Below are 18,687 nucleotides of genomic sequence, written 5' to 3'. Positions count from 1 at the left end.
GTAAACAACTTCATTGATTGTGATGTCAACGTGTCATTTCACACTTGTGTATCATCGTTGGCCTTGCAATATGAACCAGATACCAAAGTTCAATTTGAACATCTCTCTTTTGTAGGATGAGTGCAGTTTTGTGTCACTGCGAGACGTAGAAAGAGTATTGACAGTGATGGCTTGGTTTTATGACCAGGGTGAGGACGGACGCTCGCTGTTTGAGAAAATGGACAGGAAGGTTGTTGGGAGTGATGATCAACGACGTGATGACAGCGATGAAGAGGAGGAAACAGAAGATGAAGAGATATATTTGGATCAGGTACTTAGGTTTAACGTTGCATTTAAAATTGTTTGTGTTGTATTTATCATTGTATATATAGATCAGTTGTTTTTAATTGCCGTTATTTTCAAAAGAAGATTTTTTTATGTGATGTTTGTGGATATTATTTTAGCTCGAATATATAGACAGCTATAAGCTGATATGAATCATTTTCGCACCCGTTACCATGGCAGAAACAAGTAATATGTCCGTTGTTAGAGGCCAGAGAAAGTTCCCCAGGTGGTATTTAACCAATGAGCTCTGGGATTATAGGCGGACACATATACCACTTTCGCCGTATGAGATGTTGACAATGAAATGTTTTCTAAAGAGTTATGTTAATCTTTAACCTCTCATTGAGTGTTGTATAAGTATATATTTTGCACACATATTACTTTATCAACTAGGCTTGTACCATACATTTTAGGGGCTTCATAATATCACGAGAGCTCTCGTCCTGGCCCTTGGTGTGTGTTACCATGCCTGCCTGAAGACGAGACAAGAGTACAGACAGGCTGTTGTGAGGCATTTCCGCCAGCCGTTCAACCTCCAAGGCGGAGAAGCTCAGATGTTGGAGGAAATTGAACGGTAATACCTAAATTGATTTAATTTTAGACCATATTTCAGTAATACAAACCTAATACAAATGAAGGAAAAGATTTTTTATTACATGCTTTATGAAGTAACACGCAGTGTTTGCTCGTAATTAATAACCTACGCTGTTAAATATTTGAGTGATTGCCATTTGCTTTGTTTAATTTATATATCGTCTGGTAATATACGAACGTGATATAGTGCTTCACTCAGCGGGGGATCATGGCATTCTGTGACTGCTCTTTTTCTTGTGTATTGTGTGTTTTGCTTTCAGATGCCAGGACGTCCTTCTGGAGAATGTTTATTTGGAGGAAAACATTGCACGAAATACTGCTCTGAAAGAGAACGTCTTCATGATGGTTGTTTGTATCGAGCTCAGAATACCTTTGTTTCTTGTTGGGAAACCTGGAAGTTCAAAGTCATTGGCAAAGACAATAGTATCAGATGCCATGCAAGGGAACAGCGCTAAACATGATTTGTTCAAATCGCTTAAGCAGGTGGTTTATCATTTGTACTTAATATATGTTGTTTAACATTGTTTCAACTAAAATAGAGAATGGTCAGAAAAAGAAATACTCTCAGCAATGCTTCTTATTGATGAAATGCAAGAAATTGGTTTGCGTTAATAACTGTAGAAAATTCAACTCAAATATGGTGTAATCATTTGTCTTTCTATTGCAGGTTCAGATGGTATCGTTCCAATGTAGTCCGCTGTCGACCCCGGATGGCATTGTAGGAACTTTCAGACAGTGCGCGCAGTTCCAGAAGGATAAGGATCTGCAGACATTTGTGTCAGCTGTTGTTTTGGATGAAGTTGGGCTTGCTGAGGATAGCCCAAGAATGCCATTGAAGGTAAACTATAATCTTGGCTTCTCAAAGAGAAAGCATAGCCGCAGGGGCAGCAGACTTGTGCCAAATCGACCGTTCTCAGAAACGAAAAACAATTCCATGTGTACTGTATATCAATGATTGCTGTTTGTGTCCTTTGAATAATCGAGGAACACATAACCGCTTGCTATCCGTGTATGTGAGGGATTTAATAGGCTATATTACATCTTTGATAGCGCGAGAGAATACATCAACACATTGACATAAATAATGATATCCTGAATGTTGACGTTTTGTTTTTAGACGCTCCACCCACTTTTAGAAGATGGTTGCCAGGGTGATGAGGATCCAGAACCATTTATGAAGGTTTGTTATAGCAATCAAGTACCGCTCTTTGCCCTCTTTATTGGGTATAAAAATAGACACGTTGAATCTGTATTATGTTACATAGAATAATACCGAGTTAACAGTGTATACATATTGTACAGTGTGTACTAACTAAGTTTTGCACTATAGCGACAAAATTTGGATGATGATTATTATAATCAATAGGTAGCCTTCATTGGTATATCTAACTGGGCATTGGATCCAGCGAAAATGAACCGAGGAATTCTCGTCCAGCGAGAGGTTCCAGACCTGGAGGAACTCCAGAACAGTGCTCGGTACTCGAATGCATAATGCATGTATATAATGATGTATTTAATCTTTAGTTTATAGTCACTTATTTTCTTTCGCAAGGCGTCAATTTATAAACTACATAGTGTTAAGAAAATCATGACATGTTATGTGACTGTGCTGCTAGATTTATAAATTCTAGTACCATAGTCATTTTTCCATGTAAATTCATTGTATTTGTTTACTGCAGTGGAATCTGTGGAAGTTCTGAAGACCTAAGAAATTTGATAGAGCCTTTATCAAAATCCTACCTCGATGTGTTTGCACAGGCGACAGAGAAAATGAGAGAGTTCTTCGGGTTAAGGGACTTTTATAGGTAAAGTCTTAAATGCTAAATACAAATTAATTTTGCTGTTAAAATGAAAGCCTTGGTACTGATTAACACAACTCAATGGGTGAATGCTTTAAAATAATTTGTTTCAAGATGTAAGTAATTTTTATAATTATTTCAGCTTGGTTAAAATGGTATACAGCTTCGTTGAGAAATCTCATAAGGCACCAACATGGTATGAAATGTTGCATGCTATACTGCGAAATTTTGGTGGATTGGATCAAGTTAACCCAGAGGAAATCTTCAAAAAGCATTTAGCACGCGTGATTTCATGCAATACAGAGGTAAACTTTTAGAAAAAGTATTGGTATTGGTATTATCAGAGGCGTACATTTTTTTTTATCTTTTAGCCGGTAAACACCATTCAAGGTAATCCAAATACAAATGAAAAACGTCATGCTTCTAATGAAAGTATGCATTTATTTTGTAGAGCCTATAACGTCCGGTGAAAATAGTTATTGTATCATAAACCCCATGGACAACTAAGAAAAAAAGTTGAGCATTGGCTTCAGTTGCAATTACTTGTTTTTGATTATAGTCGTTTAATTATTTGTAACTAGAATCATTCTAAAGATTTTATATGTTTATATCTCTACAGACCAGATTAGGAGACCCCGACTGTTCACCTGCTGGTCTTATACAAGCTTGCCTCTTTGACACGCACAAAACAGAAAGGTATTTTATTTTATTCGTTTTTTCACAGCTTTTTTCAAGGAAAAAAGTCGAGGAATTTCCATAGTCTTGGCCATAATATATTTTAACGAACATTGGTTAGCCATGTTGCCAGAGACAATATGCACATGTATGATGAATTTGATAGGAAACTGTGATTTTGCAGTTATAAATGGTGCAAGGGTAAGAAACAGTGTCCAGTAAGCTCAGACTAGGTACGTTCATGCTTATTTTCAGGCAGTTGTGGGTTCAAGCAAAACACCAGGTACCCTATCATTCTAGCTTTACTTTAGTCGATTGAAATTTGTATTAACCTTTCAGTGAAAGTCGATACATGCTTCTGCTGACGGAAAACTTTGGAGCGGTGTCTAGCATCCAGCAGCTCCTTCAAGCCAAAGGCAATGATATACGACCAATCACAATCTTTGGGAGCAGTTTCAGGAGTGATCAAGAATATACACAGGTATCGACATGCATTTATTAATGATTTAAAAGTGTTTTAACCAGGTCTTAAACGAACAAATGGGTATTAGAACGGGAATGTCACGGGGTCTAAGAGTTTGTCAAACTGATGGTCTCAACTCACTAGCTTACGTTAGGGGTATTGTATAGTGATAACACATGTTATTGTGTAAAGTTTGACTGGTGACGTTTCTTGGGATTAAAGGTTGGGTCATGGTCAAGGTCAATGTTATTTAAAATAGAAAAACAATCTGAGCAGTTAATTTACACATTAAATAATGTATTTGTATGCACTATTTTCTTTAGTTGCAGGTTTGATATATTAAAAAAAGACCATTGTTATTTCTTGTAAAATTTGAAAAAAATACAATAATTAGAGGTTAAGATAGTCATTGTAAAGTTATTCAACCTTTTACCTTTGGAGCTTTTGTCTAATCCTCACCACATTTGGACAAGTTGTGTTTGTGTGGAAATAAGCCCTGTCGCTCCAGTCACTTTAGAGCGATTTCCCTTGACATTCTTCAATAACACGAGCTTTGTCGACCGCGTTACTACTCAAATAGTTTCTGTTTAATCGTCACCAAACAATATGTATATTGACAGAATTTGTTGGTCTTAATTTTCTTTAACAACAAACATAGCACACAAAAATCTCCATCTCATGTGTAACATATACCAATATCACTTCTGGAGTATATCTATATAGCAGATACTTTTAAAATTATATTAATTGAATTCTGATGAAATACATTTTAATGGTGATGTTAAAGGTATGTTATGCATGTAACTGAAATGAAACTATACCATTAAAAAGAATATCTTGGCGTTATATAACCAGCCATGGCGCACCAATTGCTTCAGAGTTATGACCTTTGAATCCTAAAATATCAAACACTTTATTTTTTGATCTTCACCAAACTTAAACAAAATGTGTATGGGCAGATTATCTTTGCCAAGTAAAAAAAGCAATGTCAGGCATACACCAGTCACTTGAGTAACAAATAACACAGTTTTTAAACGAGCAATCATAGCAATCATAATTTTAACGGGCGTATACTGGGACATTTTGCTGCTCTTTTACATTCCACTAGTTTCATAATATTTATAATTTTTGTATTGATAAATTTCTTAAAGGTATGCAGAAACATTAACAAGATCAAGGTCTGCATGGAAACGGGGAACACCGTTGTCCTTCTCAACCTAGAAAACCTGTATGAGAGTCTATATGATGCCCTCAACCAGTACTACGTTTACTTCGGCGGTGAGAGATACGTCGACCTTGGACTCGGGACACACAGAGTGAAGTGTCCTGTTCATAGAAACTTCAGGTATCATTATTTTTTGTTGATCAATATTTGGATCGGTCATATCAGTGAGCATGTGATTATTGTTTCGCATACAATAATAAAACAGATCATAATTAATGAACAGATAGAGTTTAAGAAAGGTATTGTATATTACTCTTGCTATTAAATGGTAGTGGATAAAAAGACCTAAAGGCCATGAGTTGAATATCACTTGGTTTTCAGGCTGATCGTAGTTGCTGAAAAACAGACAGTGTATAAAAAATTCCCGATCCCGTTAATAAACCGCTTGGAAAAGCATTTCCTTACTGTGAAAACCACTTTGAATGACAGACAGCAACGGCTTGTGTCGGAGCTAGAAATGTGGGCCAGTGACTTCGCTTGTCAAACAGATGGCACTTGTTGCACAGCGAGGTAGTCAGCTTTATTGTTGATTTTATTGTGGTATTGAATTGCAATAGGTTTAAAGGTTAAAATAGATTATTAAGTTACGCAAAGTTTTAAAAGCGGAGTACTCATCTTGTTTTTTTTGCAGGATCTTGCTTCAGCGAAATATATTAAAAATAGCTTACATGTACCATGTTGTACATGCAGTTGCAAATATTGTGATTTATTTTCAGAAATATCAAGAAAGAACTGAAAATAGAAGACATCTTCATTGGTTACCACAGGGACTCATGCTCAGCAATTATACTTGATGTTTCACGGACTTATCAAAATGCTGAGGATAGGAAGGTTAGCAATAAAGTGGTTAAATAAAAGTTTTGCAGTTTAATCAGTTGTAAAAGTCAGTTATATCACTGCAGTAAGATAACATACGTATCAATAGGCGAGTAGTTCTCTGACTATGTGTGATTGCTTTCAAGCTATACTCCTGATTTTAAAATATATGAATATGTTTGTTTATGAAACACAGCCCATCGTCTGTTTAAATAATTGAAAAGTATTTGGAGTTAAATGATATTGCCTTGTTTGCTTTGGTTCCGAACATTGTATACAAAACTGGTCAACTCTTTGCTTGACAGCCGTAGTTCTCAGACGCCACTAGAACCGGGGATCTTGTCCTTAGCGTTTTCTAACCTGATGGGGGTACAAGTTGAATATTTAAACTCGAAAAAAGTTTTGAAGCATTAAATTGCTATTAAAGAACATGGTATTACACTTGTGAAATATATTGTTTGTATGATAAGTATTAATAGCAGGGGGAGTAACATCCGCATATGCTCACAATGTCGTAATGTAAGATTTATTTTCCTTAACTAAAATAAAAATCAGTATTTCACGGTACTTTTCAACGCATACGCTCTGCCCTTGATATGGAATTTTGTTAAAAGTGATAAACTGTCGTTATTATCTTAAAAATAGTTCTTGGTTGTTGGTTTTTGTTAGTATCAAGATAAATCTTTCAAGCACCTGATGACAAGGCATTTGCTATGTCAGTTTCAAAATAAGGCTAAAATCGCGACTGTCGGAGAACGAGAACTAACTGCTTACTAAATGTATGTGATATTGTCATTTAACTGTTTTTCTCCCGTTTTGATTGGTACAGCTTTTAGAAGCCGGCAAATTGCTGTTACTATGGTGTGCCACGCCTGAGAGTGTTGAGCGAAGTAACAAATTAGACGAACGTCAGCGAAGAAGGTTTCAGATATACTATTACAAACGACAAGCACATGGTAGCCTTGTTACGTTTCTGAAGTTGAAGAAGGAGAAATGCAGACAGATTTTTGCACAGGTATGTTTAACGGTTAAAAGTAGTTTGCTTAAAAGTAATTTGGAAAACTTGCATTTTTATTATTCCCAAAGGGATATCATATAGTTGTTGTTTTGTTCGCATGTCTTTCTGACCGTCTTGTACATCATTAATTATCGCGAGAACAACTTTACAAACTTCTGATGTGATTTCAATGAAACTTGAAACACAGGAACAGCATGCAATAACCATGTAGCTTAATAATACCCCCTTTCACTTTTACAGTATGCATTAATAGTAAAGCTGTTTGTCGTTCGATAAATACTTACGGAATTTAAATGAAACTTTAATGTGAATATATATCAATAAGTGGAAGTGAAATGCACAAGACTTTTAATCCTTCCGTCCATAATTACAGAATGAGATCCCATTTACCATATTTGTTTATATTTAATTTTTGTTCGGAAAACATTGCTCCAAAGGTCATATTTTTGTATTGACTTCAAACCCCATATACAGATGAATCTTATTGAAAACAAGTGCACTCCAAAGAAACCATAACTCTGCCATTGGTATAATTTGGAGTTATTGTCCTTCGTTTGTCAGTATACTTTATATAATACTATACGTCCGTTGCATAACTCCCATTTGTTGATTAATATTTTTTTCTGGAGCTTAACTCTAACGTCTTTGACGTAGGGACTTAAAACCTCATAAACATATATATTAATGAGAATTGCCGTGCACATGAGCCATGTCTCTGTTTGAGCACAAGAACCATAACTGTGTTTGAGAAATTACACAAACACTGCACTTTTTTTGTCTGGAGCATATTCTCATCATTTCCCCATACTTTTGTATCAAATACTGCCTTTCCAATTTGCATTTCTCTTCCAAATTGTGTTTGATCTTAATTTACATAAATGATATGCATTCATATATTTCTGACAAAGCGGCCAAAATGTTTAGCAATCATTTCTTGCTATATCAAACTTTATAAACTTGTTACTGTTTGACATTATCCTGATGATTAGCAAGGCCAAAACCTTTCTGGACATAATTGTGAGGTTACACTCGAAATGTATGACTGTTGGCATAAGCTCTCGTTTCTCTAGTTAAAATAGTTTGGTGTTTATTTTTTGTTGATTATAAATGATATTCTCCTTTCACAGGTGACAACTCACAGCAAGCTACTGGCCTCGATTCATAAAAAAGATATCAGCTTGGAAATTGGCATAGATGTTGACAGAATATTCCTCCTGGAAACATTATCATCCTTTGACACAGAGCAACAATTTACAAACAGAGTTCAGTTAGTACACTCATTTTATAGATATACATTTTGTAAAGCCCACTTTGATTTGTATTTGAAATGTAGGTGCACCAATCATTGTATGTTTCAGTAATGATAATTAAATGAGATATTATTTATATCTAAAGAATAAAATCACGATATTTTAGGCAGCACTTGGAAAGAGCTGGAACAGACGAGAGTTTGATGTTGATACAATGTGATTCCGGTGATGTTAATGCAAACCTGATAGCTTGTGCCCGATACATTGTAATAGATGAATACGAAAAAGCACGGGAAAAGTTACGAGCTCCAGTACACGCAATCTTCATTGTACAATTACCTCGAAAGGCTGGAGGCTGCTTTACAGGATTTCAGGTACTGTATCTTATAAATGAGCGTTGGGGTTATTGTTTTCAAACGTTTTACTCTTGGATGTTGGATAAAAGCTGTTGAAACAAATAGGTTGGATGGACAGGTTACAATAGGTTTATTTGAACTCGCAAATTGAATATAATGAGCATAATATGGATAATGCAATTGATTCAAATGATTTTGGAACAAAATGTATTTGATTTGGATACAGATAAGGAAAATAGTCTTTATAGATGAGATTTTTCAAAAGCTAAGGGGCCACCAATTCCCCAGTAAAAAAAACAAATTCGAAATATCGCTAATATATTTTTATCGTACACAAATAGCCCCAGCGTTGTGTTTCCACCCAATGCATTCAAATCATGAGACTTTTGAGAATGATTTTTTAAACATTTCAAATGTAAAAATATCTAAAAGCAAAATCAAATACATCACTTACATTTGTTTACATATTAATTACTTTGTTTAAATCTGAATTGCAGTGCGGCCGGTGGCATTCAGCCCACATAGATGATTTATGTCCGGAGAGTACCCAGATGCCGGATATCCAAGACCTGCAGGGTAAAACTGTCAGTAGTATTTTCCAGAACGTGGGCGAGAAACAAAGTCAACATGACGAAATAGAGGGGTATGTGTATTACAATACGATTTGTATAGCTATGCAGCAGTATAAATTATCCCGAATATGAATTGATACTTATCTTTCTTATGATGTAAATGTAAGATATTTGCAATCGTTTACTTCATTTTAAGTTTTCATTATCAGTTTAGTGTGTACTTTATATATACCCATTAATACTCACTAAAGCAGCAGGTTCCACAAAAAATGTGCCAAAGTATTGAAGTGGTTGCCACCACCCCTGCCGTTTCTAATTTTGCGCCTATATAGAGTCTTGTTTAAACGCTCATTTTAATAAAGAAAGTCATTTGATTTGTTTTACTTTATAGGGAACAAGGAGAAGAAATGGACTGGACTGAAAATAGAACAAATGGCACTCAACTGCCTGGCAAAGAAAGAGGGATTGGTGAGGGGGGAAATATGGATGTGGATGTAATGGACATTGACGTTGAGTTTAACATACAAATGCTGGAAGTTGACAGAGAACAGAAAAAACAAGACGTTATAAAGGTTATTACTCTACTTGTCATTAAGTAATTTTACAGATTTTTTTATGTTTGTTGTCATTGCTGTTGCTATTGCTTTGGCACACTGCTGGATTTGGTTGTAGCAGACAAGAAGTTGATTTTAAACTTGGTACACATATTGACATGATAGTACATATATGTAAAGTTATAGCCCTTGATATATGGAGAAGGGGACACACATTTGCATTGTTTTTCGGTGCTCTTATATCAATTTTAATTTTAATTTTCTTTCTGCAGCTTCATGGGCTGATCATGCAGTGTGTTCAGTCGGCCCTGGCGATGGTCAAAGACAAGAAGGGCTACACACAAAGAGAAACACGGAGAGTTGATATCGTATTGAAATGTTTAAGAAATGCCAAGAACTTGGAACAGGGTATCATTTATTCCATTTGTTACTTCATTATTATTTATTAGTGTTTAAGCAAACATAGTAACTATATATATTTTCACTAATCTGTTATTTTCCGTCAACAAAATTAATGCTTCATGTATCTTAACATGCATGCCATTTCTTACAAAAAATATGCTCTATTATTTTGTATCGTCTTAGTGTCACATTTCCTCATAAACACAACATGAACTATTTTTGAAAATTGTAATTGTTCAGGAATCTTATTTGTTATTTCAATTAGTATTACTTAGAATTGGTGCTGTTTTATTTACTTTCTTCTAAACTATTTGTAAACATGCACACGAATCAGAAATACACACACAATTTAATTGAAGCAGAATATTTGTTTGTTTTATTGCAGGGGTAGACACTTTCTTAACAGGGTTGCAAAGACTGATTGGCCTGTTGTTGAAGGAGAAAGAGGAGAAAAAGGGAGGAAAGTACATTGCTCAGTTGTGGATGACACGTGAGGCCGCAGCAGCCGAAAACATCAACAAGGCTGGCACATTTAGGTGTGGTGAGATTTATTTTATGCCTTTGACTTTGTTGTATATATAATGGTGTTTTGTGTGTGAAAAATTACCTACTAACCGCCAGAGTATTATATCAACATCATACTTTATTAATGATAAACCAGCTTAATACGTGTTGCAGTAATATTTGTCTTCCTATTTAATCACCCATGAATATCATCGTGTCTTGTCTATTTAGAACATATGTATAGGTTTTCGAATCAAGTTTAATTACGAGTCAAGTAAACAAAGCTACAAACTAACAGGCCCTTTGCTCTTGCAAAAGAATTCTGACCTGTGCATGTATTGTCAATGATGATATTTAACTGGTCTCATGTCATAAGTTTCAATGATTCAGGAGGTCATGTCATCAGACGATTATCTCTAAAGTGTCCCCAATCTTGGCTGGTATTATTGCGTACCTGGATACTAACAGGAATCTTGACCTCATACACAGCGATTTATGGTGGAAACGGGCTTTGTGGACGTCGGTCCTCAATACAGAAGGAGCAATTCAACTACAGGTACATTTAATGTATTTGTCTTCTTGATCGCTATTAACTTTCTGCCTGATAGTGAAAAGTGTCGACGAAAAGAGATGACTTAAATGTATGTTCACCTGACCTATCATATACTTAATTAATTCAAAGAAAACCACTTTTCCTTATACATACCATATTCAAGGGGACTTTGGTCAGAAAACTAGTAGGTTTGACCTCGCACCAGGCTTGGTTCATCTATCAATATCCTATCAAATAGGAACATACCATGTCGAAGAATATGCGTAAAATAAGTACGTTTTTTTAACCTTTGTAAAACCAAGGTTATTAGACTGGGGATGTTGGACCGGACGGCGTCAAGGATGTGTTTGGGCTGTTTTTCATACATGGGGGATTTTTAAAATGACTTTGCACAAATGTTCTCAATAACAAGATGTTATGGCTCGTACAATACTCGGATCTATATATATTAACTGTCAACCTCACGCTAAAAGGCAATTGGTCAAATGCTTTGTACTTCGTACTTTGGCTGTAACATGCCATGCATGAAGGGATTATTTGAAATAACTAGATACAAATGTTTTCAATGAGTAGACGGTATGTCATGTACAACAACAGGTCTGTACATCAAATGCCAAGGTCACACTGAAAGGTCATTGGTCAAATTGCCTTGAAGTTTGACTTGTCCAGGGTTTAACTTCGCCATGCATTGGGCGATTTTAGAATAAAGCCAAATATTTCACATGACTAGACAATGTGTCCTGCGCAAGACCCATGTCTGTATGGGCCAAAGATGCTATTAAGGGTCACTGGTCAAAACCTTTTGTATTTTGACTTATCCGGACTGTATCTACGCCTTGCATAAAACTATTTTGAACTAATTTGGCACAAATGTTCACCGTGACTTAACAATGTGTCGCATGCAAGAGCAATTTTCTGTATGTCAAAAGGAAGGGTCACACTTCAAGACCATTGGTAAAAATACTTAAACATTTCGAGGGGGCGGGGAACCCCACAGGGGGATATGGCATGCATGATTCCGCTACAAGTATAAATTGTATTTGTGTTTTATATAAAACCCAAATATATTGTATCAGTGAATTATGTTGCAGTGGATGTGATCCCTGACTGCAGACTTAGAGCTGCGCAATATTTTGTTATTTCTCATTTTCGTTTTTATCTGCTTTTTCATAACATTTTGAGGATTGATTTTATATTTCATGAATACAAATAATACTTTATGGGCCTCAAAATTTGTTCTTTTTGATTATCATTTGATTTAAAACAAAAAAGCTTATTTCGCTGATCAGCTTTCATTTTGCCTCAACACTCTACTTTTATTTACTTATTCCGTAGTGTATTATTCTTCGGTAACACATCACTAATTGTTACGAATACGAACATATTTTCAGTGACACCTGGCTTAAAGTTTAAGGACCAATTTAAGTCTTGCAAAAATAAAATTTCTTTAGAAACAAATAATTATGTTTTAAGGGCAAGCAACCAGTAAAGAAATAGAAGGCTTGTGTTTAACTTTTGAACCTTAATGTATGTATGTGTTTTTCTGTTCGCACAGTACTCAGATCTCCAATCTCCAAAGAGACGCAGTGACCTTGGTGAGATGCTTGTCATGACGACTGGCTTTCAAGGTCACATGTTTTTCGCCTGTCTGCCCTTCTCCTGGATGATGAAAGAGATGATTGCGGACATACTGAATGCCATTTTACCGTCTGATGAAGGTTTGTCTTAAGAAAAAATAAGAACAATATTTGAATTTTTAATTTGAAATATCTTGTTTATACGTGAAAGTGACCTATAAAAAAGTGTTTGCAAAAGTTGATTGATGTTATTTTTTATCAAGTTTGTTCTGTTCACTTGTATAAGCTTGTCCGTTTTTTTAATCGAAATTGATCATGGTATGTGATCGTGTTGGTTCCATTGGCGTCGTCGGTGTGATAGTGCAAAAACCTTAACCTGACTATGTATAGATATTCGGATGAAATTGATAAATATTGCCAGTGACAATAAACACACAAATAACAATGTCCATAACACTGGCTTTGATAATTATTCAGTTATGCCCCTTGTTCCTCTTGAAACAACAACAACAACAACAACAACAACAACAACAACAACAACAACAGACAAACGATGGCATTCACTTAACATCGTTATCGTTAATTGATTGTGATATGTTGTTTTTTTGGCCGAAACATTATAGAATAAGGTAATTGTTAGGCAACTGGGAATGTCAGATGTAACTCAGATGTAAGGAATGACCAAATTATATATTTTCTCTAAACAATAACAGAATATGAGGATGAACAAAGCAGAGAAGTTGATGAGCAAAGTAGAAAAGTAGCGTCATGTGCAAAGATCGTTTCTGCAAGTCCAATGGGGAAGATACTGAATCAACTGGTAGATGAAATCCAGGGAGAAAGTCAAGAACAAAAGCATGCCTTCATTTTTGAAATCGAACAAGAATACATACAGGACTTAGTGCAAATGATGTATTATCCTGGACGTGAAGATGAATTAAAAGTAAGAATTGGTAGCTAATACAAGATAATCTGTTGACTAGTTATCCCTAAAGTAAATAAATGTTCTAGTTCATTGAACAGATTATAGTGACGCTGCCTTTAAACTCTTTTAAAGTGTTTATATCGATGCAATACTTATGTACAAGACTGAGTTTGGAGTATTTACTATTGAATTGATGTGTATATTTTGGTCTGCGTGGGGTGTACTGTGGACAAATATGATTTCTATTTTTTTGCCATCAGATGTTATAAAACGTGGAAAAGTCATTCTTAATGAATTGTAAACTGTTTCGCAGATAAAAAAACGTGAATTTATAATAATTTATAAAAACAGTATCTAAAGCATGTGGCCCGGTTAACACTGTTTTAACACACGCAAGTCATATTGTGAAATATTCATGCATGATACGTCCCGACTTATAGATATTTTCTTCGTGCTGGCCTCCTGATGGTCTTCTTTGTTGTTGCAGTTGAATGTATTACATTTACTTGTCACTTGTTACATTAAGCGTTCCTTGATATAACCACCTAAAGACACAATAAACAGCGATTTTTTGTATCAAATAACTTCAGTTTGGTATTCTTTTATTTCGGCATATTGTTGATATTTCGACAAATAATATGACATACGTTTACGTCATTTTTTAATATTATATTACACAATAGTCATGCATCTGAGGTGAAGGTAGGCATTCTACAGTGTTTCCAGAAACAAAAGCTTAAATTAAGAATATTAAACGATTTTGGGTTTATGGATGGAGAGATAAAAAACAACATTACATTACATTACATAACATTACATAACATTACATGAGAATCTAAGGATACAGAAATTAATACAAGGACATATCAATTACTTGTATCGACAACAATCAAAGTTCGACAGTCATGTTACAAAATCTGATGTAGCTTAAACTTAAGGGAGCTCTAATCCCTGGCGTTAGTGCGAAATTATGTATTGTTAATATGAATTGCCAAATGACAGTGATGAATATTTTCCAAATAGTTGAAGTTTATGGTGCCATTATTAGCCCCCGCATTGAAAAAGCGAGGGGATATTGTAATGGTAGGCGCGATTCCGTGCGTCTGTGTGTGCGTGCGTGCGTCCGTGCGTCCGTCCGTCCCACATTCATTTCTTTGCATCTCCTCTTACATTTCTCATGCGATTTCTACCAAACTTTCACAGATGATGATCATAAAGTGAAGCAGCGCATATTGTCGTTCTTTCCCGATTCGACCATTTTTGAAAGAGTTATTGCCCTTTGCTTATTTTACATTTAAAATTGGTTTCTTCGCAACTCCTCTTACGTTTTTCATGCGATTTTACCAAACTTTCACAGATTGATGCCTATATAGTGCCGCAGCGCATATTGTCAGGCTTTTGCAATTTGACCTTTTTTGAAAGAGTTATTGCCCTTTGTTTATTTTACATTTAAAATTGGTTTCTTCGCAACTACGCAGCGCATATTGTCGGGCTTTCCCGATTCGACCATTTTTGAAAGAGTTATTGCCCTTTGCTTATTTTACATTTAAAATTGGTTTCTTCGCAACTCCTCTTACGTTTTTCATGCGATTTCTACCAAACTTTCACAGATTGTTGACCATAAAGTGAAGCAGCGCATATTGTCAGGCTTATGCGATTTGACAATTTTTAAAAGAGTTATTGCCCTTTGCTTATTTTACATTTACAATTGGTTTCTTCGCAACTCCTCTTACGTTTTTCAGGCGATTTCTACCAAACTTTCACAAATTGATGACTATATAATGACGCAGCTCATATTGTCAGGCTTTTGCAATTTTTTTGAAAGAGTAATTGCCCTTTGTTTATTTTACATTTAAAATTGGTTTCTTCGCAACTACGCAGCGCATATTGTCAGGCTTTTGCGATTTGACCTTTTTTGAAAGCGTTATTGTCCTTGTTTATTTTACATTTAAAATTGTCTACGGGCTTCCATGAAGGGATTCTTTTAGGAAGAGTTATTGCCCTTTCTTAATTTTACGCATTTCTTATGTTCCTGAGAAACTACCCTTACCATTGATTGGCTTTCGTTACAAAAATGCCCCTATGAGGCGGGGGATATAGCTGTCTGTGACCGCTCTTGTTTTAAGTTGAAGTGATTATGGTTTCATGAAATTATTTTTTTAAACAAATATACCTTTGCTCGTTTTAGATATTATTATTTTAAATTTTGTCAACAATTGACGATATTATATGAATAAAATCACAAAATGTAATAACTCTCCGGTCGTCACTCGTTTTGCAATAGCGAATGCACTTGATATATTTTAGAAATTTATTTGGTTTCCTTGCAACTCCTGATATTGTTTAATCAAGTTTAAACATATTATATTCTTTCTTGCAGCTTGTATGTCAGACAGTGCAAAAGAAGACAATGGAAATTTGTGAGGCTACAAATTCTATGGGATGCCTGATCCAAACTCTGACTTGTGTACACATTGCATATGAGATTCTCGCACTGAGACTTACCTACTTGAGAAGCATAAATGGCGTGTGGCCACATTGTAGTTCGGCCATACTTGATATCCAGAAAAGAAACCCGGATCATTTCATGTTCAAGGAACAAGAGTTTGTAAGTTTAGAGATGGTCATTTAACATAATTGTGATCTTATTAGTGAAAAAATCAGGAAAATATGATTGTAAAATTAAAACACAAATACTTTCATTATTTCAGACTTTTTCTGCGTTGTGTCTGTTGATTGAGGATTTGAATCCAAAACTTCAAGAATTAAACGAAGAAGTACAGAGAGAAAAGTGGCTCCATAAAGTCCATTTGTATAGACCTGTGGTCGAGAAAGTGCTAAATCTGCATTCAGAAAACCCGGCTTTGTATGGAATTCATAGCGCACAATCCGTACGCACAGCAAAGTATGATGATTTTGGTTTTGTAAAATAGTGCAATCCTTTGCAGTAGTTTGTTATGTTTCAAGCTTCTGCAATTTGTACGTGTTAACATGTTATGATAAAGTTATATTGTACTTTTGGAAATCATTTTTAGATCAACCTGGGCTCGGGTGATCGTAACAAAACTTTTCATTGAGCATGTGTGCAAAAGGAATACAAGAGAATCAGTCACAATCAAATATTGCATGCCACTTTGGAAAGTAAGTACACTTGGATTATTAAGAGAACTCTAAAACAGTCGCAATCCTGTTGAGATAAAACAGACTTTTCTTTGTACACTAATTACCTCATATTTGAACATATTTTGTGATGGTAAAAATCTATGTACTGTAGAAGAACTGATGTCTTATCAGTAGACTTGCAAAACAAACTATGGCAAGAATTTATTTATTGAAATATGTCAACATTTACAAACTAAGAATGTCAATACGCTTACTTGTAGTGAGGTTCATCCAGCTAACATATTCATTGAATTATGGGCCTTGGCCAAAATAGAAATACAGACAATCTTTGGTGGCTTGTTTCAACATCCAAAGAAAAACAAAAACAATTGTATTTCAGATTTTGAGCGAAGAAGTCGATATGAAAGAACAAAAATCTCTCGAAGGTGTGGAGAAGTTCCTAAAAATGTGCAACCAACAAGCTCTGAAGTTGTTTTATGGGTAATTAGATATGAGTATTATATGATTGTTGGAAACGTTCATGATTGGACAGAGAGCAATTCATACACAGACCAAGACGCCATTTTGACCTATCAATAAATATAATTCGGGATTATCAGGACTAAAAAGTCAAAATTGATAGATACGTGGGCTGTACTGAAAGTTTGTGGACAGGTGTAAGGGTAATTGCGAAAAATGCACTGCAAAACATTTCATAAGGATGCTCAATTTACATGTTTGTAATAAATCAATTTTCGCCCTTGAGTTTTCCGATCGGTTATGTCTTTTTAACGTTTATGATCACATTCAAAGTTTGAATCGTGCTTCTGGTTAATTAATATCTCGTGTTGTGTTTTATATGATTTTTTTGTCATGCAAACTTTGTTTAAAGTGTTTTATTGCCCAACCAATAGTCGTGCTCCATACCCTTAGTTTCCTAGGCTACGTAGATCACAGTACATATACATTTTCTTATCTTTATATGATCTGACAAAGGTGACTCTTTAAAAAGTTAAATCAACATTACATACCTATGTTGATACATAAAAATACAAAGCCTGTCCACGAACTTTACGAATAGCTCTCGAAGTTACGTATCTATTTATAAAATAACGACACTTACCCCATCCACTTTATTAATCCACTTACAACAGAGGTTGTTTCGTTTTTCATTATCCATATAGTCTCTGACAAAATCCACTTTGAATGATAAACAACATATTCAATATTTTTATGAAATTTATGATGCATTCTCTACGATGATACAAGTGGTTAATATTTCAATTGTGACTAACCATTCGGTCAATAGCGATTTTTATGGTCCATGCGACAGCATGATAAGTAAATAATTGTATTTTATTTTTTAATTTAAGTACATTTCCTATATGACCCGCATTTCAAAAGTAGTTTCCATTAATTTTTTTATCTTATTAAAACGGTTATAGTGCGGGAGGTCGCAATAGAAATTTTAACAGCTCCTTTTAAATGAATATATTGTATGCAAAACTAACTTTCTGCATCCTAAAATCTAAATATAGACTGCCAAGAAGCGCTTTCAAACAACATACTGATGTATCAAAATTTGCTTTTGAATGTCACATATGATAATGCAACGTGTCCCGGGAGTCCTGGTGCTCGAAATGAAATCCATGTTATTTACAATGGTGTTTATATGTTCTTCCATTGGGGTTACATACATGGTAACTCTTAATATTTTGTCTATTTATGCATTTCCCCTTTTAAGAACGGAAATTGCTTGCTGTGCTTGTGAAAAGAAGCTACAAGGTGCACCGGTTACTTTACCTTGCAATGACAAAGATGTAATTTGTGACTCCTGCCTTCGAGAAATGAAAGCTCTCGACCAGGATGAATGCCCAAAATGTCATGAAAATCTAGGGCTACAATGGCAACCAATGCAGAGCGAAAAGAACAGGTAAAATGTTTCAAAACATAAGACAGACATATAAATGACGTTGGA

General features: G+C 35.1%; 1 protein-coding gene across 7 annotated transcripts in view; it reads left to right on the top strand.

Annotated features, from left to right (window-relative positions):
• Positions 1-18,687, top strand: part of LOC128237325 (E3 ubiquitin-protein ligase rnf213-alpha-like) — a 106,828-nt gene that overhangs the window by 63,444 nt on the left and 24,697 nt on the right. For all 7 annotated transcript variants that reach the window (XM_052952735.1, XM_052952736.1, XM_052952737.1 and 4 more), the window contains 28 exons: positions 116-310; positions 738-898; positions 1,179-1,401; positions 1,586-1,756; positions 2,036-2,098; positions 2,285-2,394; positions 2,598-2,723; positions 2,860-3,022; positions 3,337-3,413; positions 3,732-3,873; positions 5,007-5,200; positions 5,402-5,590; positions 5,797-5,911; positions 6,726-6,911; positions 8,042-8,181; positions 8,331-8,538; positions 9,018-9,163; positions 9,484-9,664; positions 9,919-10,054; positions 10,434-10,584; positions 10,943-11,108; positions 12,661-12,823; positions 13,396-13,625; positions 15,988-16,215; positions 16,319-16,512; positions 16,643-16,748; positions 17,110-17,210; positions 18,454-18,642. In XM_052952735.1, coding sequence (XP_052808695.1) covers positions 116-310; positions 738-898; positions 1,179-1,401; positions 1,586-1,756; positions 2,036-2,098; positions 2,285-2,394; positions 2,598-2,723; positions 2,860-3,022; positions 3,337-3,413; positions 3,732-3,873; positions 5,007-5,200; positions 5,402-5,590; positions 5,797-5,911; positions 6,726-6,911; positions 8,042-8,181; positions 8,331-8,538; positions 9,018-9,163; positions 9,484-9,664; positions 9,919-10,054; positions 10,434-10,584; positions 10,943-11,108; positions 12,661-12,823; positions 13,396-13,625; positions 15,988-16,215; positions 16,319-16,512; positions 16,643-16,748; positions 17,110-17,210; positions 18,454-18,642 — 4,454 coding nt within the window. The remainder of the gene's footprint in view (positions 1-115; positions 311-737; positions 899-1,178; positions 1,402-1,585; positions 1,757-2,035; positions 2,099-2,284; positions 2,395-2,597; positions 2,724-2,859; positions 3,023-3,336; positions 3,414-3,731; positions 3,874-5,006; positions 5,201-5,401; positions 5,591-5,796; positions 5,912-6,725; positions 6,912-8,041; positions 8,182-8,330; positions 8,539-9,017; positions 9,164-9,483; positions 9,665-9,918; positions 10,055-10,433; positions 10,585-10,942; positions 11,109-12,660; positions 12,824-13,395; positions 13,626-15,987; positions 16,216-16,318; positions 16,513-16,642; positions 16,749-17,109; positions 17,211-18,453; positions 18,643-18,687) is intronic.

Source organism: Mya arenaria, chromosome 6 (genome assembly GCF_026914265.1).
Source record: "Mya arenaria isolate MELC-2E11 chromosome 6, ASM2691426v1".
NCBI classification, from domain to species: domain Eukaryota; kingdom Metazoa; phylum Mollusca; class Bivalvia; order Myida; family Myidae; genus Mya; species Mya arenaria.
Note: the sequence above shows the minus strand (reverse complement) of the source record. Positions and strands in the feature narration are given on the sequence as shown.